This window comes from Heteronotia binoei, chromosome 9 (assembly GCF_032191835.1).
Source record: "Heteronotia binoei isolate CCM8104 ecotype False Entrance Well chromosome 9, APGP_CSIRO_Hbin_v1, whole genome shotgun sequence".
In the NCBI taxonomy this organism is placed as follows: Eukaryota; Metazoa; Chordata; class Lepidosauria; order Squamata; family Gekkonidae; genus Heteronotia; species Heteronotia binoei.
Window position 1 is genome coordinate 64,098,551 of NC_083231.1, and position 20,600 is coordinate 64,119,150.

A 20,600-nucleotide genomic window follows, 5' to 3' on the forward strand; every position below is an offset into this window, starting at 1 on the left:
AACTCAGCTCCCCTGGAGAAAATGGCTGCTTTGACTTTATGGCATTGGACTTTATGGCATGCTGAGTCTCCTCCCCTCCCTAAATCTCACCCTCTCCCAGATCCACCCCCAAAGTCTCCAGGTATTTTCCAACACAGATCTGGCAACCCTACCCACCAAGGAAGGGGCATGCAGGCTGTATAGGCAGCTGTGACCACAAGCAGTGGAAGAGTGGGCAGGGAAAAAATGGGGAGGCATGCAAGTGGGTGAGTGGTGAGCATAGGAGGGCCTTGAGTGTTTGCTGCCTGGCTCCCTCACAGACCTGGAACCAGCCATGGTCTGACTGGCCAGCAATATAACCTTCTACAAACATATTTCACTTAGCTACCTGCTTACACATTTTAGGTACCATGCCTGTTCACAAAAGACTTAGTAGATTGATCCAGAGTAGGTAGAACATACTTAGGATGCAAATACAAGTCAGACCCATTGAAGTCAGAAGGGTACAACTGCTTAGGATTGTACCTCAAATATATTAGAAACCAGTTTTTGGGTTGCATCCAGTACAAAACTTCTGCTTGTACTTCTGCTCTTGTGCAAACAGAAATGCAGGGAAAACCCTGTGGTAGCTGCTTGTGTTAAATAAGGCTTATTTGCATTCCCAGTCACACAAGATCTTGTCTAACTGCTTCTGAGTGCTGTAATATGTAGAGAGGAAAGCACTAGGTGTTCCACCAGATTTTATAGAAGCAGAAGTGTGCTAAGTAAATTTATGTTTCTGTTTGAACATCACTGGATCGAAGCCTTTCTGTTATGATGTGCTACCTGTTTGGTCACTGTATTTTTCTTCAGTTAGTAAGTATAGAGGGTGAACTTTGTGAACTACTAGTTATTAGTTTATCTAATTCCTACTATCCTGAAGATCTACTGCGGCTCTTTGAAGCATCATGCTAAAGAAGATCGTAAAGAGAGTTGGCGCGAGAACGCAGCCTTGCTTTACACCTGTGCCTATTGGGAAGGGCTCCGAGAGGTCGTTGCAGTGTCTGACTTGGCCTCGCTGGTCTTCATGTAGCTGGATGATCATGCTGAGGAACCTTGGGGGACATCCTAAACGTTCCAAGATTTGCCACAGGCCTTTCCTGCTAACGGTATCGAAAGCTTTGGTAAGGTCGACAAAAGTCACATATAGACCCTTGTTCTGTTCCCTGCATTTCTCTTGGAGCTGCCTGAGAACAAATACCATGTCGGTGGTGCTCCTGTTAGCTCTGAAGCCGCACTGACTCTCTGGGAGGAGTTCTTCTGCAATGGTGGGCACCAGTCTGTTCAGGAGTATTCTGGCAAGGATTTTGCCTGCGATGGAGAGCAGAGTTATCCCCCGGTAGTTGGAGCAGTCTGACTTTTCTCCTTTGTTCTTGTATAGAGTGATGATGATTGCATCGCGAAAGTCCTGTGGTAGTTTGCCTTGTTCCCAGCAGATGACAAGTACTTTGTGAAGTGTGCTATGTAGTACTGTGCCCCCATGCTTCCAGATCTCTGGTGGGATTCCATCAACTCCCGCTGCCTTCCCACTTTTCAGTTGCTTGATGGCTTTAACAGTCTCTTCTAGGGTGGAGATCTCATCCAACTCTGTTTTCACTGGTTGAAGTGGGGTGAGGTGGATTGCTGAATCTTGAACTACGCGGTTGGCACTGAAGAGAGCCTGAAAATACTCTGACCACCGGTTCAGTATGGAAGCCTTGTCTGTGAGGAGCACTTGGCCGTCTGCACTACGCAAGGGACTCTGAGCCTGATATGATGGGCCATATACTGCCTTCAGGGCTTCGTAGAATCCTCTTAAATCACCAGTGTCTGCACACAGCTGGGTTCTCTCTGCAAGCTTGGTTCACCACTCGTTCTGAATGTCTCGAAGCTTGCGCTGGAGGTTGCTACATGCAGCGCGAAAGATTGCTTTTTTCCCGGGACAGGAGGACTGAGCAAGATGTGCTTGGTAGGCAGATCTCTTTTTCACTAGTAATTCTTGGATCTCTTGATTGTTCTCGTCAAACCAGTCCTTGTTTTTCCTTGTGGAGAAATCGAGGACTTCTTCAGAGGTCAACAGGATGGTAGTTTTTAGGTGTTCCCAGAGTGCTTCTGGAGAAGGGTCTGTGGGGCAACTGGGGTCCTCAATTCTTGACTGGAGTTTTGCCTGGAAGGCAGCTTTAACTTCAGCTGACTGAAGGCTGCCAACCAGCTGACTGAAGGCTGCCAACAACCTGAGGCGACTAAAGGCTCACTCCAAGACAATGGAAAAACTCATCCGAGAGCTACTATTTGCTGATGATGCTGCACTCGTCTCCCACTCGGTATCAGCTCTGCAGCATATGATGTCCTGCTTTGCAGAGGCTGCCAAGCTATTCGGCCTAGAAGTTAGTCTGAAGAAGACAGAAGTTCTCCACCAGCCTGCACCCCAGGAAGATTATCACCCTCCCTGCATCACTGTGGGTGAATCAGTTCTGAAGACAGTCCAGCAGTTCAGCTACCTGGGGTGCATTATCTCCTCAGATGCCAAGATTGACAAGGAGATCGACAACAGGCTGGCAAAGGCAAACCGTGCATTTGGCCGACTGCACAAAAGAGTGTGGAGCAACAAGCACCTGAAAAAAGGCACAAAGATCAATGTTTACAAAGCGGTTGTGATGACAACCCTCATCTACGGCTCCGAATCGTGGGTTTTATACCGTCATCACCTGCGACTCCTTGAGCGCTTTCATCAGCGCTGCCTTCGCACCATCCTCAACATCCACTAGAGTGACTTTGTGACCAACACTGAAGTCCTCAAGAGGGCGGAGGTTACAAGCATCGAAGCACTGCTGTTGAAGACGCAGCTGCGCTGGGCAGGGCATATTTCTAGGATGGAAAACCACCGCCTTCCCAATATTGCTCTGTATGGCGAACTTTCCACCGGCCATCGAAATAGAGGGGCACCAAAGAAGAGGTACAAGGACTCCTTGAAGAAATCCCTTGGCACCTGTCGCATCAACCATCACCAGTGGTCTGACCTAGCCTCAGATCGCAAAGCATGGAGGCACACCATCCACCAGGCTGTCTCTTCCTTTGAGAACGCACGCATAGCTGGTCTTGAGGACAAAAGGAGATTGAGGAAGAATCGCACTGCTACAGCACCAACCCCAAATCAGACTTTTCCCTGCAGCCACTGTGGCCGGATCTGCCTGTCCCGCATTGGTCTTGCCAGCCACCAGCGAGCCTGCAGCAGACGTGGACTACTGCACCCTTCTTAAATCTTCGTTCGCGAAGTCAAGCCGAGAGAGAGACTATCCTGAAACATTTTAGATATATCTATTGGAAACTGATGGGGCAAATACATCACACATGGATGGGACACTCTAATAGTCACTGTTTTCCTATTTCTATCCCTGCAAAATAACTACTGCACATGGAGGAAAATGTGTGGAGTGGGCATGAATTCTAAGGCACAAGGGAGCATACAGCCTGCCATTTCACAACCTATAGTTGCTAAAGTATATCTTGACCTGTTAATAATACACTGTGTCACAATTATGGTTTTCTAGTTATATCAAAGAACAAACATCCTCTTGTCTTGTAACTCTATGGATCAGAGCCTATTGTGGAGTTTATGAACAGAGCATACAGCAGTGGAATAAAGCCTTTACCAATGCGATGTAGTATGAAGTGTGAAGGTTTCCTTGGACTGAACATTAGAGTGTCACAAATGCCTCTGTATTATTGTATGTGAAACACTATCAGGTATGAAATCTGACATTCAACATACTTCTCATCCTTGTTCAAGACCAGTTAGTGACCTAGACTTGCCAATCACCAGGTCCCAGCGGGGGTTCTCCCGCTTTCCCAGGATCCTTCCTGCTCCCAGTCAGCTGGCCGGTGGGGAGAAGCCCCGCCCCCACAGCCACTATGTGCTTTTCCACCTCTGGAGGCTTCAGCACTTGGAAAGGCTTCCTCTTGGGATGGTGTGTCTGTGACTTTAAGACTGAATGGGGGTGAGAAGAACATGGCTGCTCCCAGTGGCTGAGAAAGCAGCCCAGACCCTCTGTTTGTTGCACAATCTTTTCAGAGGTCGTTTGCATAGGAAAGGTAAACTTGAACCTTTGGTTGCTCTGTGTTACTTTGAAGAAGTTTGAAGTTCAGCAACTTGTGAGTAAAGATGCCAATCCCCAGGTGGGAGCAAGCCCTCCTCCACTTCAGAGTCATCAGAAACGGGGGGAGAGAAATGTCTGCTGGGCACTTCATTATTCCCTATGGAGATCAATTCCCATAGGGTATAATGGAGAATTGATCTGGGAGTAACTGGGACTCTGTACGGGCTGTTTTTTGAGGTAGAGGTGCCAAAGTTTCAGCATAGCATCTGATGATTCTTCTCAAAATGCCCTCCAAGTTTCAAAAATATTGGACCAGGGGGTCCAATTCTATGAGCCCCAAAAGAAGGTGCCCCTATCCTTAATTATTTCTAATGTAGGGAAGGCATTTAAAAGGTGTGCGGTTCCTTTAAATGTGTTGGCCAGAACTCCCTTTGGAGTTCAGTTGTGCTTGTCACAACTTTGCTTATGGCTCCACCCACAATGTCTCCTGGCTCTACCCCCAAAGTCTCCTGGCTCCACCCCCAAAGTCCCCAGATATTTCTTGAATTGGACTTGGCAACCCTATTTAAGTGACCATGAGAAATGTGGAACTTCTTTAGACAATCCAAAATCTCCAGAAGCACCTTCCCTTTTGCTCATTTGTGACTGAGGAACAATATAATCTGGGTGATGCCACCCAATTTGTTAGGAGCATATTAGGAGTGTGTTTGTTAGGAGTGTGGCAGATCTTGATTCTGTGAAAAGGTGGAGTATTTGACCTCAATACACATTTCTGCCTTACAATCCCAAGAGCCTAATATTCAATCATCTCTGCAGGAGAGTATATCAGTTCATTTGAGCACAAACAACAGCACGGTTCAGCTGAAATGAAACAGAGAATAAAAAAAATCAATTTTTATACAGATCAGAGTCACATGAATAGAATATAGTGTCACACCTTTTTGTTTGTTTTTTCCTTAAAGATTTTCATAAAAGCATTTGTGGATACATTTATTTGTTAATAGTACATGCAACAGTTAAGTATTACGTACCTCTATGGCACCTTTCCCCACCCCCATTCCACAATTTCCACACACTCTCTTTATTTCAGGATTTCAAAATTCCAACACAGAGGATTCCTTGGAACTCTGGCTCTGTGGAGCATTATTTCTTTGCCTATTGTGAAGAAATTAATGTTCTTTTGCTGTTTGTCCCCTGTTAGCCCTAGTTAGGGTATTTGGGAGTGACAGAAGCTGAATTAAAGGACTGGAAAAGTCAATGGAAACACATCCTTTCTGTGCTATGGGAAGACTAAATACTCTGTGTTAGCAACTGGAGTCTCCCTGTCTGTGGTCTCAATGATGATCTGGCTGGTGAGCTTAAGAGGGGGAAACAGCGTAAAAATGCTCTGAAGCGCGTTTGACTTTTACGGGCAGAATACAAAGCCAAAAGAGAATTCAGTCTCACAGCTTGTTTTGAAGAAGCAATAAAAGCGCTAAACAGTAGCAGTCCTGGTCACTCCCTATACATAATTGAAATAGCTGCCCACTGAAGTCAGAATGAGATTGGGGGGCTGGGGCTGGGTAAGTGGCTCTGACTGTTGCTATAACAACAGCACCTTGGTCTAATTTCTTCTGAAAAATGACTTGCTGCTGGTGGGATGAAGTGGAGCAGCTTTTTGCAACAAATGAAAGCTCTGTCGACAGCCTTAAGTGCTCCCTTGTTTATGTAGTGGATACACTGTGGTGTGCCTGCTACAGTCCTGCTGGAAATTTCACGATGAGTGATTCCAGGTGTATGTGTGTGCAAGTGCACATGGATATGTGTGTCTGTGTGGCATGTACACATACTCTTGTCTTTAAATAGCCTTGCAAAGTTGAGCTCTCTCCTGTTCCACAAACAGTTTCGTCTTTTTACAGCATATAAATACTGTCAACTCTCATATGTCCATCCATGCCTTTTGCTTTGGGTTAAAATAAGTTGGCAGGCACATCCATAACATTGTTTTATAATGTTATTCCATTATCATGGGCCATCTCTTGTTCACAAGCTTCACACTCTCATGGAATCTCATACATTTGTGTTCGTTTCAGATGCCACCAGTCTAGGGTTTCCAGGTCTTTCCACTGGCAACCAGTGGTGGATGGGGGGGGAGGAATTACCAGGAGCAGCGGGGAGGCCAATCAGACATGCAGCGGCATGTCCACATGACCCCCCCTGTGGTGGTGACATCACTTCTGGAACATCAGGTGACACTCTGGTATTTAGGTAAAAACTCTGTGGTAAATTTGGTTTGGTGCAAGTTTCCCTTTGTCGGCCAGATGATTGGTGGTGGGGTGATAGGGCCTGGCAATGGGTGACCCCGCCCATCACCCAGGAGTCTGACACCAAGCTCATGAAATTTTGTTCTAGTTTTTCTGCTGAAGTGCTTGGTTTGAAAGTAGTCAGGTAGTTATCAGTCAAGAAAGCTAAGGCCCTACTGGCATGTGGGTGAATTTGCTCGTTCTTTGTAGAAGGCCTCAAGCTATAAGTTGTTGGTTTAATTCATATACAGCATTAAGCTCCAGTCTGACTGGTAACTGTTGTTTAAACTCCAGTCTGACTACTAACTGTTGTTTAGAACCCAAACTATGATTTGTGCTTTGGAGTGTACAACAGACAAGCCATAGTTTGGAGCTGCTCTTCTATGTTTATGCTTTTTTTTTTTTAGATTGCTTAATAAGCTTACTTCTGTGTCTGTGGTGCAGCAGTCTCTGGGAGTGAGAAAATGACCCTCACTGTGGACTGCTAATTCAAAACATGTTACAAGTAGGAGAGGGAGGAGAGAAGCCATTCTCTGCAGACAGAAATTCTTCATGCTCACAGAAATTCCAGATTGAATCCAAGCCAATATTGTGTGTGTGTGTGGGGGGGGAGTGTTTGCAGAAAATAAATGTTACATAGGGTTGCCAACTTCCAGGTGGTAGCTGAAAATCTTCTGGAGTGACAAATAATCTCCAGCTAATATAAATCAGTTCCCCTGGAGAAAGTGGCCTATTTGGACTCTTTATACTCTGTTGAAGTCCCTCCCCTATCCAAACCTCGCCCTCCTCAGACTCCACCCTAAAAATCTCCAGGTATTTTCCAACCCAGAGCTGGCAATCCTATGTATGAGGGATACATGGTTTTTTCCCCTGCCAAATGTTGTGTAAGCTGTATTCCAATATATGATGAAGAAAAGTTTCCTACTTTTCATAGACCAATCCCCTTGTGAAGTCAAGAAATTAACCAAACCTTAGCCTTGAAAGTATCTCAGCAAGTTATATCACAAAAAAGATCCACATTAATCTGCACCATGAAGGGTTAAAGCTGAGACCTATTCAGTGTTCCTTTCTACAAAATTTTGCTGCGTCTTTTATATTTTTAGTTTTTGCCTGGTTTAGCATTTTGCACATGCAGACAGCTTGAACATTTTGAATTCTGTGCGTATCTTAAATTCTGATCTATCACTTAAGCTGTAAAAGGCTTTGACTACTTAATATTGATTACAAATGTATTCATAGCAAAAAACATGTATTCATCTCACATGTTATATAGTACACCATAAATGCATAGAATCCCCATTCACATTTTACAGTGAACACATGTAGAATAATTCTCATGAGAGCCAGAGTGATGTAGTGGTTAAGAACAGCAGACTCTAATCTGGAGAGTCAGGTTTGATTCGCACTCCACTGCATGATGCTTGCTGGGTGACCTTGGGCCAGTCATAGTTCTCTTAGGATTCTCTAAGCTCCACCTACCTCCACCTACCTCACAAGGTGCCTGTTGTGAAGAGAGGAAGGGAAGACTGTAAGCCCCTTTGAGACTTCTTAGGGTAGAGGGTATAAAAACCAACTCATCTTCTTACATTGAAAGCATGAACAGATGGATGTGTGATTGAAGCTGCATATTCATCTGAATACAGGTCCCCAGTTTCATTTGTAAGGTGAATGTGTGTCAGCTCTTTCTTACAAACAGATGTATGTGTGTACATGTAAGATGTATCCACTGTAATTTGTGAACAGGGATAGGGTGTACCTTGTAGCATGAAAAAGAATGAAAAACCTATTTTCCAGCTGTTTGGGGCTGCTGAGGTAAAGGGGTGCGGAAGTGTAACAACATTATAATGTAACAACATTATAATGATTTAGGACTATGGAAATTTCTGTTTGTTTTTGGATGTCTGACAAAAGCAGGCTTTTTTTTTCTTTGTATAAATTCACCAATTTAATCATTCTGTTATTAGGGCTTTTTTTTTGAGCAGGAATGCACAGGAATGCAGTTCCAGCTGGCTTGGTATCAGGGGGTGTGGTCTAATATGCAAATAAGTTCCTGCTAGTCTTTTTCTACCAAAAAAAGCCCTGTGTAAAACAATGGTGACATCAGGGGTATGGCCTAATACACAAATGAGTTCCTGCTGGGCTTTTTCTACATAAAAAGCCCTGTCTGTCATGATAGTTCAGACAAGAGTTTATCATGAGTTATTAATTCACTTTAAATATTCAAGCACTCAGGTGTGACACTAAGGTTTAAGGAACTTCCTGGATAAGGGGAGATACAGTGAGTACAACTAGGCCTGAAGGATGTGTCACTCCTTTGGGAGAACACCAATATGATTGACCTGCTTCCTCCTGTATTTCAGAATTTCAAAACTGGTCCTGATCAGATTTGGGCTGGGTTTTCTGCTTCTCATTTGCTTGTTCAATACTGGGAAGGGCTGCTTAATTATCTCTGAAAATAGTCCATTATTTCTGCAAATATATAAATATATATTTATATATATACTGATATAAAATGTGCCTTTAATTAAAAAAACAAGGACGGCGGAAGTACAATGTCAAAGATATGCTGGATTTAAAAAAAATGTGAGGCTTGTTCACTCTGTCCATAACAAGAAGTCACTGATAAACACAAGGCTGTGTAGTAAAAATACCACACAGGAAATGACAGAGAGCTATTTGTTTCTGGTATGAGAACACATGGCCAAATTAAAACCAAGAAACTTTTCCTATTTTAATGGATTTTTTTTTGTTTAACAACCTGTATTATAAACTAAAAATTAAAATAAAAGACAATAGGAATTTTCTTTCTCCAAGACTAGTCTGCATGTTTTATACAATGAGCAGTAGCCTAAAATAGCAGAATTCTGGTCAGTACTTTTTCAGACTGAGTATGAGTAATAATTTGTAATGTTCCCCCATGTAAAAAGCTTCATTCATGTGCATACATCAGGCACATGGATAAACTAAACCTTTCTACAAAATATGCAACTTTGCTAGGCATGCTGCCATAAAGAATTACTGTGCTCTAGACTAGAGCAGGGGTGACTGCAGCTGAGAACCACACGTGGCTCTTTCACACATATTGTATGGCTCTCGAACCCCTACCCCCACCCCGTCAGCCAGCTTGGAGAAGGCATTTCTGTCTTTAAATCACTTCTCCAAGTCAAGCCAGCTAGCGGCTTGGAGAATGTATTTAAAGTTAAAGCTGTTTTCTTTCCCCCTCTCCTACCCCATCTATTTGCCTGCCTGCCTGCTTGCCAGCCTCTCCTCAAACACCTGATGATCATGTCTTTCAGCTCTCAAACATCTGATGGTTATTCTATGTGGCTATGTTAAGCAAGTTTGGCCACTCCTGAACTGGGGTAACTGTGGATAGGATTATACTGCTGTGGGTATAGCACTAAATTGAGCTGTATGGTTGCCAACTTTGTATTAGGAAATTCCTAGAGATTTGAGGATGGAACCTGTGGAAGGAAGGGTTTGGGGAGGAGACGGATATCAGCAGGCTATAATGCAATGGAGACTTCTTTCCAAAGCGGCCATTTTCTCCAGGGGAACTAAAATCTCATTTGGAGATGAGTTGTAATTCTGGGAGATCTCCAAGCCTTACCTGGAGGTTGGCAACCCCTGAAGATTCAAATGACATTATCTAGAATTCCACTATCTCTGTCTGTGACCTCAAATAAAAACAAATTATCTTTCTATCTATGTTGGGTAATGTGCTGAATGGGTCTCTTTCTGCTATAATCTTTGATATATCTCACTTCTAAAGGATTCTAATTAATCTAACAAGTTCAACACTAAAGAGAGGGAAGTTTGAGTCCATTGGCACCTTCAAGACCAATATACAAAAGTCATAGCTTGAATAAAACTTTGCTGGTCTTGAAAGTGTCAATGGACTCAAACTTCCCTCTTTATAGTTGCCAGATCCTCGGTCCAGGTGGGAGTTCCCACCATTTCAGAGGCTCTGCTCCACTGCCGGCCAGCAGGCTGGGTAAGTAGACCTGGCAACCCTACTTCAGATACAGTAAAATAGAATTTCCTCAACCATGACATGTAGAAGGGGGGGATAGTTGCCAGGAAGGGCTAGTTACAGTCAAGATGCATAACTAACTAGTGGGCAATTGTAGTTTAGATTGGATTAAGGTAAAATCTGTGACGAGCAGCAAATTAGCATAAAATACAAGAGTTAACAACAGATGTGGAATGAAATTTGAGTGCAGTGTTCTGCTGCTTCAGACCTGTTACTAGAATTGCTTAGGTTTTCTCTTTTGTGGGGGAATTAGTGGAGGCAGACCAGAGATAGAGCTATTAAGAAATGGGTTCTCTCACCAATAATATGGAGGTCCAGTATCAGAAAGAAAACTCCAGATTTAAAATAATTTGAAATGTTTACCTAGAAAACAAAAGGTGAGAATGTGTTCCTGATGGCTGTCAGGAAGAGCCATAATGATTTAATATTTGAGATTAATTTTACCTCAGTACTCTGAGGGAAGAGGAAGGGAAGAGGGTTTGTGTAAGGGATTTGCTTATTAGCATAGGATCACACAAAAGGTGTTTCGGTGGGGTATGAAGACATGAAAAGATTAACTAGCTGTTGCCAGCCAGTACCTTGAGAACCCATTGTGTTGGACATTCCATTGCAGGGTGGAGGGGAGTGAGACAGGAACTAGCCTGGAGGACACTTGTTTTGCAACCTTAGCCAGAGACCTTGTTTGCAGGCTGAACTGTCCTTTAGCCCAAGCATGAAGTCTCTATCTTGGCCTGTTTTTCTGACTGGTTCAGATCAATCCCTGGGGACCCCACTGCTTATTGGGGTGCTCCCAGAGGATAGACTACAGACCAACACAGCTTACCCACCTGAAAGTGTAGAGAGGGGAAAGGGAAGGGAAGTATCCAAACTAGGGTTGCCAAGTCCCACTCAAGAAATATCTGGGGACATTGGGGGTGGAGCCAGGAGACCTTGGGGGTGGAGCCAGGAGCAAGGGTGTGGCAAGCACAATTGAACTCCAAAGGGAGTTCTGGCCATCACATTTAAAGGGACCACACCTTTTAAATACCTTCCCTCCATTTGGAATAATGAAGGATAGGGGCACCTTCTTTTGGGGCTCATAGAATTGGATCCCCCAGTCCAATCTTTTTGAAACTTGGAGGGTATTTTTAGGAGAGTCATCAGATGCTATGCTGAAAATTTAGTGCCTCTGTCCCAAAAACTAGCCCCCTCAGAGCCCCAGATACCCACAGATCATTTTTTCATTATACCCTATGGGAATCAGTCTCCATAGGGAATAATGGAGTGCCCAGCAGACATTTTCTCCCCGACCCCGCTTTCTGATGACCCTGAAGCAGAGGGAGGGCCTCCAAACTGGGGGATCCCCTGCTGCCAACTGGGGATTAGGCAACCAAAGAGAGAGTCACACAGGATGTGGAACTGGAGAGCAACCATAGGCACCATGTACCACTGACTCCTGTAGCAGAGTTAACCCTTGACAAACCAATTCAAAAAATGTGAAAATATGTCCAGAAATATTAATTAATTCAGATAGTGAACATCGACCACAAGGGTATAGAAAATTTCTCCAATATTAAAAATTAGTTTCCACAAGGGAATGAAGCTGACAGGCAAAACCAGTCTATTTTCCCATGTTTCACTGTAAGTTTCTCTAAACTGATTCTTGGAAGTGTTAGAATTATATGATCTTTGAGAGTGGAAGTTGTTTTGTAAATTGAATAAGCAATGGCTTAGATAAAGCTTACAGCAAAACAGGGGAAAAATAGACCGGTTTTGCCTGCCAGCTTCATTCCCAAGAGATTAGGTTCCAACAAAGTTGAAAGAGGTTGTTGTAGCATCATCTTTCTGTATCAGAAGAACATTGTTCATTTGAGCAGTGTTACTTCAGTGGTATTTAGGGGGCTTAAATGGTATTTAAGTGGTACCTCAGCATTGTCTTGTCTTGAGAATTTTGCTCTCTGCTGAATGATAGCAAACAGTGCTTTAAGGCCAATGAGTTGAGATAGTGGTATACTGCAATTAAAGGAATCGTGAAAATAAACTTTATTCATTTCCAACAGTTAGGATGTGGAGGAAAACCAGAATATAAATATTTTACTCAAAACAGCTGTATGTATGTACATATGAAACAAAGCACTATCCATGCAGGAGTTGTATTTCCTGGCTGCCACTTCTAACCAGCAATTGAGGGAGGCAGCATTTGTTTGGTCTTCAAGGATATGATCAGAGGATAATAGATAGGGAGAAGAAAACTGAGCCGGATTTGTAATGCAGAAAATAATGGTATGAAAGAGCCACTGTGATGTAGAGGTTAGAGTTTCAGACTACAGTCTGGGAGATCCAGGATGGAAGCCTCACCTTGCTATGGAAGTTCACTGGATGACCTTTGGCTGGTCACACACTCAGTCTAGCCTATCTTACAGGGTTGGTGTGATTATAAAATGGAGGTCTACCATCCAAGCCAGAGCTGATCAGGTTTGCCTGGGCTATCCAGGTCAGGGTGGTGACTCATAGAGTTTTCAAGGCAAGAAACATTCAGAGGTGGTTTGCCATTGCCTCCTTCTGCATGGTGACCCTGGCCTTCCTTGGTGGTCTCCAATCCAAATACTAGCCTGGACTGACCTTGCTTATCATTGAAGATCTGAGGAGATCAGGCTAGCCTGGACCATCCAGGTCAGGACAGACAGGCAAAATACTGGAAGCTATTTGTAGAACTGGTTTATAAAATGAATGATGTTTTCCTTTAGTTAGAGTAGATATTTCATTAGTAACCAAATTATTATTCATTTATTGGTACTTACTTTGGTGGCATGCAAGCAGTATATGCTGCACAGGCAATTTTTTGGGCCTTTGCCTGTGATCAAACAGAATTAAGTGCTTTAAGTTCTGTGTATTATTTGGGAGAGATTTGTAGTGTAGTCCTATGCAGAGTTACTCCTGTCTGAGCCCATTGATTAGACTAGAGCAGCTCTGTATAGGATTACACTTTTAAGCACGTGCATAATTATGTCCTGATTTTTGTTTGTTTTAATTAGACATCATGCTCTTTGGCTGGAATGCATAAAGTAAATAATCTTTCTAAATATTAGGCTATCCCAGCACTAATCCATTGAAAGTAGGCAGCAGTCTGATCCACAATCAATTAAGAACATCACTAATATTCTGGAGGAAATTAATCATACTAATGCCCTAGTTAAATCAGTGGGCCTTTATCATAACTGGTTTCTTCTGTATTGGGGACTCTATGGGTGTGATCATACAAGAGATCTGGCCCAACACCTCCTCTTTGGACTTAACATGCATGATCAGATGCACACATCTGCCCCCCAAGTCCTGCCCATACTTATCTCATTTTAGGAAGGGCTGGGACTGGATTAAATAGCTACCAGGAACTTTCTGGTAGCAAATCTCTAAAACACAGGCAGGGCGCATGTCCCGGCTGTCTGAATGGCCAGGGCATGCAGTGAAAGTACTCCGCACACACAAGAGCCGTCTGAATGTACCTCTTGTACACGTGAGGCCCATGCCTCTCCCAGCAGCAGGGAGAAGGCTGTGTGATTGCTGTTACTCGCATCAAAGAGAACCAGCTTTTTGAAATCCAGGATGCTGCTGCACCAAATTCCCAGTGTGATCCCATCCTATGTATTTATTCCCTGTTTCCTTGCTATGTCCTGTAAGTAATATTTATATCTGCTCACCTCTCTCTTAGTCCTGCATTACTGAAAGTAATCCAACCAGCATCCTGCTGATGTCAGGCTGGCAGCTGGTAGGCACTACAAGCACCTTATGGGTTCTCTGAACCCAAGACTGCACAGCACTGGTATATCTATGTCCAGTATTGCTGAGATTTGATAGAGACAACAGTGTTACAAGAGCTGAAGCTGTTACGAAAGAATAATCATTGCCATGGATACCCTCAATTTCTCTCCCCCCACCCAATTGATATTTCTAGTGATACTAAGCTTTGGACATTTTTGTAATATCACAAAAACCTGTTTGACCAGAGAAGATTCTGAGGCAGAGAAAAAAAGTATGGTGAACAAGGGCCCTATCATTCCCTCTTTAATCAAAAAGTGTTGCCTACCTCCAGCTAGTGACATCAAAAAATACTGTTCTGCAAAGCAGAATATATTTAAAGTAATAAACTTAGTTATTTTTGTGTTGTAAAAAGCTGAACTCTCTACAAGTGTCTAATATTTTTGTTCTGTTTCTTTAAGCTACAAGAAACAGTGAAGAGGAAGTTGGAAGGTGCACGCTCACCCCTCAATGGCGAACAGCAGAATGGTGTGTGTGACAGTAACAAGCGGATACGAAAGGATGTACCTGGGATTGATGGGATCAACAGCTTACCCAACAACTTGCCTTTGCCTTCTATTTCCCCTCTGCACCAGCTTGACATGAAACCCTCATTACCCCTGCAAAATAGTGGAACTCATGCTGGAGGTTTGGATGACTTGGGTAAAAATGTTGGACTGCCAGAGATAAAACTCCCAATCAATGGATGCAGTGAGCTCGAAGATAGTTTTAGCATCTTGCACAACAACAAGGAACTAAAGCAAGAGCCACTGGATGATCCTAGCTGCATTGACACTTCTGACACATCACTTTCAAATCAGAATAAGCTCTTCTCGGACATTAATCTGAATGATCAAGAGTGGCAGGAGTTAATAGACGAGCTGGCTAACACCGTTCCAGAGGATGACATACAAGACTTGTTCAATGAAGATTTTGAAGAAAAGAAGGAACTTGAATTTCCCAGACCACCCACTGATATACAAGAAAGTGCAAGTGTTAAAAGTGATCCATCTCACTCTCCGTTTGCCCATGTACCAATAGGGTCTCCCCAAGTAAGGCCTTCTTCGTCAGGTCCTCCATTTTCAAATGTCCCTACTGCTTCTAGCATACCTTCTGTCTCTAGTGCACCCTCTGCTCCAGTCCTTGACAGCTCACCAGCAAACTGTGTTGTTCAGTCACCTCAGACGCCCAACCAAGCACACACCCCAAGCCAAACTCAGTCACGACCTGGCAATGGCTATCTTATGAATCCAGCAACGGTGACAACAGCAGGCCCAGGGTCAGGGCCGGTGGCTGTGTCCAACACTGACTTGTCTCCAGCTGAGCAGCTTAAACAGATGGCAGCACAGCAGCAGCAACGAGCAAAGCTCATGCAGCAAAAGCAGCAGCAACAGCAACAACAGCAGCAGCATCCAAATCAAACATCTAGCTGGTCCCCTGTGGGACCTCCATCTAGTCCCTATGGAGGACCCTTCAGTACAGATAAACCAAATAGCCCAATGATGTATCCCCAGGCCTTTAACAACCAAAACCCTGTTGTGCCTCCTACGGCAAACAACCCACAAAAGACTACAATAAATAACTACCTCCCTTCGAACCACATGAACATGATCAGTCAGCAGCCAAATAACCTAGGTACAAACTCCTTGAGCAAACAAACCAATATGCTTTCTTATGGCAACACTAAACCTCTGACTCATTTTAATGCTGATCTGAGTCAAAGAATGACTCCACCAATGGCCAATCCAAGCAAGAATTCCATGATGCCATACATGCAGCCCCAACAGCCTCAGCAGCTCCAGCAACCACAAATGCAGGCTCAGATGGCGCACTTGAGTGAAGAGCAGAAACGTATGCTTATCATGAAACAGAAAGGAATAATGAACCAATCAATGGGCTACGGAACTCTTCCCTCCCTTGGTCAGGTAAGGATGAACAGAAAGCATTCTCTGAATAGCTTGTTGTCATAGCTGTTTCTTGTTTGCAGAAAAAATCTGGGAGGAACTAAAGCAATGCTTAAGTTACTCAGGTCTGACTCAAAATAACCCTTGTCGCCTCTGCACCACTGTTGACTGGGTTTATTTCAAGGGTCTTGGCTCAGACCCATCTGCTGATTATGTAGGTCTAGAACAGTGTTTCCCAATTTGTGGGATGGTTGCAAGCCATCCCTCCCTGATGGCTGCCCCTGCCCTTTCCATTGTTCTCTTTTGTATTTTGGAAACCAAGATCCGATCCCAGAAACAAGTATTTCCTATGTCATGCATTAGTTGGTATTTTTTTTTCCACTTCATATACATATTGATCAAGTAAAATATGCCTTTATGGTTATAGAGTAAGTTTCTTAGAATCTTAGGAGGCTTTAGAGTGAGTAATGGAAAAGGAAAGGGTTGTCAAAGGCTGGAATGTCACCTCCAAATGAAACGGCTGTGTACTTTGGAAATATATTATTGTTATTGTTATTATTGTTGTTATCCTATCCTATCCTGCCATCTAGCTGTTTGGCAATCATATTGGAGGTAGACAGGGGTTTTCTGTAGAAAAAGCCCAACAGGAGCTCCCCCGTGCCTTTCCTAGTGCGCCCACCACAGCGGGCTTGCTGGGGAAGGCTGAATCCATCAGGGAGACATTTAAAGATGCCTCCCCACACCCTCCCCAGTGTGCCAGCCACAACCCTGGCCAGCCCAGGCAGAGCACAACTTCTGTGCACTCCTGCCCCCCTCCCCCCAAAAAAGTCTTGTGGGCAGCTGTTCCCTTTCTGCAAAGTTTGTTTCTAAAAAACATCTGGCTGTCCACTACAGAAAATGGAATACTGAATTCAATTAAGGTGCCAAATTCATAGTTTGCCTAGGGCACAAAAAAACCCACTTGGGCCAGTCCTAGATGAGTCACCATTCCAAATAAATTTGGGCTTGTGGGTCACTATACCAAGAAGTTTAGGAACCACTGATCTAGAAGGCAATGACCATTATTCCTTTACCACTGATGACTGTGAGTGAGCTGAGCCATTCTGATGTGGTCAGCATCCCTGTGCTGCCTAAGCAGAACGAGCCCTGAAGCTACTGCCACTTCTTCTTCTGACAGTTCTCCTTTTTGAAAAGGGATGTTTCTTCACATTTTCCAAGTGACATCACCCTCCTGAGCTGATATAATCTGCTAGCACATCTATTCTCTAGATTTAGGCATGCATGGAATCAGAGGTACTAATAGTTTTGAATTTTCTTCTCCAGATAGCCTGTTCTTTATAAGTTGTAGGATTTGCTCATCATACATTCTTTCAATACTGATTGGTTGTAAATAGTTTCCAGCATTCAATGCTGACAGTTATACCAAAATAACAGGATTACTTGTCTCTCCAATTATGTGAGTGAAGATGAGGAAGAGTGAAAGCAACATAAGACTGAATGTATGTTAGGAAACATGACACAGGAGTCACAAAATGAATATTAGCCAAAAGGTTGGAGAGATAAATTTTTAAAATTATTGAATATTTTATGGTGTGTGCTGAAAGTGTTTGTTACCCTTTGCCAGGCACAAATAAATGCCACAAATAATTATTTCTGACACAACAATAGCATAAAAAGATTTAGCACATCTTCTAATTGAGTGGTTGTGCTCTCTGTTTCTGATGTGTTATTTGACACATGCTGGAAAACTGCGCACCATTTTTTGTTTCTGAGGGCTCCATGGCTATGAACAAAATCATTTCTTCAGAAAATGTTTTGTCATACAGAATATATGCATATTCTTAATTAGACAAGAGCTGCTTATAGTGACTTACAGTTGCCATTTATTCAATAACTATTACCCTTGAGCATGTTGTGAGTTAAATTTTGTAAGCCATAGCTAATGCAATGCATTTCTCAGTTGTTGTGTACTTTGCCAGTAAACTTTGCTGTAGCAATGTATGGTGGTATATAAATATGTTTACAAAGAAATATATTGAAGTTACAAGGAAAGAATTATGCTCTGTTCATGACAAGGAAATAGAATTCAGTGGTAGTTTTCTGTAGAACAGTGAATTATGAGGCTATTGCAGCTAGGGTTGCCAAGTCCAATTAAAGAAAAATCTGGGGACTTTGGGGGTGGAGCCAGGAGACTTTGGGGGTGGAGCCAGGAACAAGGATGTGACATAGAATTGGACCCTCTGGTCCAATATTTTTGAAAATTGGGGGGTATTTTGGGGAGAGGCACTAGCTGCTATACTAAAAATCTGGTGCCTCTACCTCAAAAAATAGCCCCCCTAGAGCCCCCAATACCCATGGATCAATTCCCTATTATTCTCTATGGGAATCGTTCTCCATAGGGAATAATAGAGTGCCTAGTAGACATTTCCCTCCCCCCCACACACTTTCTAAAGGGGGGGCCTCCATACCAGGGAATCCCCCCTCCCTTCCCCCTCCCTCTCTCTCTCACACACACACACACACAAATACTTACCGTACTTGGTCTTCTTCCAGCAGAATTTGCTCCCTGTGAAAACGAAAGTAAGGCTGCACAGGAAAAGAAAGAGAGGGGCCATTCCTGTTTCCTGTGCAGCCTTAAAGGGACACATTTTAAAAATGGATCCCAAGCTGTAAAACAACATGATGCCTACAGGTATGTTCTCTCTCCCCTCGCCCCCAGATTTTTTAAGAGCGGGGGAGGAGGCTGAAAATTCGGGAGTCCCCCGCCAGGGCGGGAGGGTTGGGAAGCCTAATTGCAGCTAAGCAGCATTTCGATTTGGGGAAGGAAGAAGGGACACACATACAACAATGGCTGAAGGATAAGGTGTGACAGGAGAATGCTAAACCAGGTCATATACTGTGGTTGTACAGTAAGATCTTGTGGGTCCTTTTTAAATCTTAGGTAATGGATACTACCACAAAATGGCTGCCATGAAGATTGGAACAAATCACAGAATGTTGGGGGTTTCCATACCAAATGTCTTCTTATGATGGAAGCAGGTGTTTCTGAGTCAGTGCTCCGTGCAGAAAGATCATATCTCTTCTGAAACACCAGTGATGCAGTGACATCACATTGTTTGTGATGCTGTAGCACAGGGGTGACTAAACTTGTTTAACATAAGAGCCACATAGAATAAACATCAGAAGTTTGAGAGCCAGAAAACATGAATGTCAGATATTTGAGAGTCGAATGACAGGGAGGAAGGGAGGGAGGGGCAGGAAGGGAAGCAAATAGAGGGGGAGGTGGAAAGAAAGCAACTTAAACTTTAAATGCATTCTCCAAGCCACTGGCAGGCTTGTCTTAGAGAAATGATTTAAAGAGAGAAATGCCTTCTCCAAGCTGGCCAATGGGGTGTTGGGGGCTTTGAGAACCACACAATATGTGTGAAAGAGCCACATGTTGCTCCTGAGCTGCAGTTTGGCCACCCCTGCTCTAGCACTTGGCAAAAGCGCTGTGGTTTAACAAAGCAGAAGAGTGTCACCAACCACACTGATCAGGTTTACCAGAGAGTTGCTGGTAATTCCTAGAAAGGTGTGATTTCACTTCTTGGTTTTCAAAGACATCACATTGTTAATGGGAGCTTGGGGCAAGGGATCCTTTGTCCCAGCTAGCGGGCTGGAAACTCTAACTCCCTTGTGCTCTTATCCCCTTTTCCTACAAAATTTCTGGCCACAGGCCTGTCAGCAGAGGCAACGTAATAGTGTAGTCCATCTCCAAAAGCCACAAGTATGAAAAATTACACGAAGTTGTTCCTTTTATGTTATCTGTGAAATGCTAAATTTTGCATGCATTAGTTTATGTTCTGTGATCTCACTCTTTCACACACACACACACACACACACACATCCTTAAGTGTGTTCAAAAGAGGTTGTCTTCATGTTCCTGATGAGTTAAAGATGTAAGGAAAAAACTAAACCAAACCTTGGTTTCATGATAACATAAAACCTTGGTTCTGAGGTTTTATGTTGTCATGATAACATAAAACCTTGGTTCTGATAACATAAAACCTTGGTTCTGAGTCCAGAAAGGAGCCATCCCTGTACTTCATAAACACCTTTCATTTCACCTTCAGATGACCTGAACAGAAACAGGAGCCTAATGTTTCCATACTGAAAGGTCTTTCCAGTCCCAGGAGGCCAATTTAGGAAGCATAGAGAGAAAAGACTGACTTAGGTGGGAAAGGTAAAACAGTAGTCTTCCATCTGGAATGTATTTCCTCTGCTTTCTCCAGCTATTTTCCTGGGGAAAAAAGTTTGCTGATTGACCTCCATGTGCAGCCAGGCATAATTGTTTGCCACAATGATGGGAAAAGATTTCTGATAACATACAGCCAAAGTCACAAAGATGTTGCCCCTCCCCCTCCTCCTTCTTTCTCCCCCATCTTAGGAAACAAAGGGAAGCCAGGATAGCTGGAGCCTCTTCCCTTCCCTTTTCTTTGCTTACTGAAACAGATAATAGCAATACTCCTTTCTT

The 20,600-nt window shown here is 43.4% G+C and overlaps 1 protein-coding gene across 1 annotated transcript in view; it reads left to right on the top strand.

Annotated features, from left to right (window-relative positions):
- MAML3 (mastermind like transcriptional coactivator 3) overlaps positions 1-20,600 on the top strand; it is a 478,750-nt gene that overhangs the window by 262,841 nt on the left and 195,309 nt on the right. The window contains exon 2 of the mRNA XM_060246734.1: positions 14,606-16,108. Within this exon, the coding sequence (XP_060102717.1) occupies positions 14,606-16,108 (1,503 nt within the window). The remainder of the gene's footprint in view (positions 1-14,605; positions 16,109-20,600) is intronic.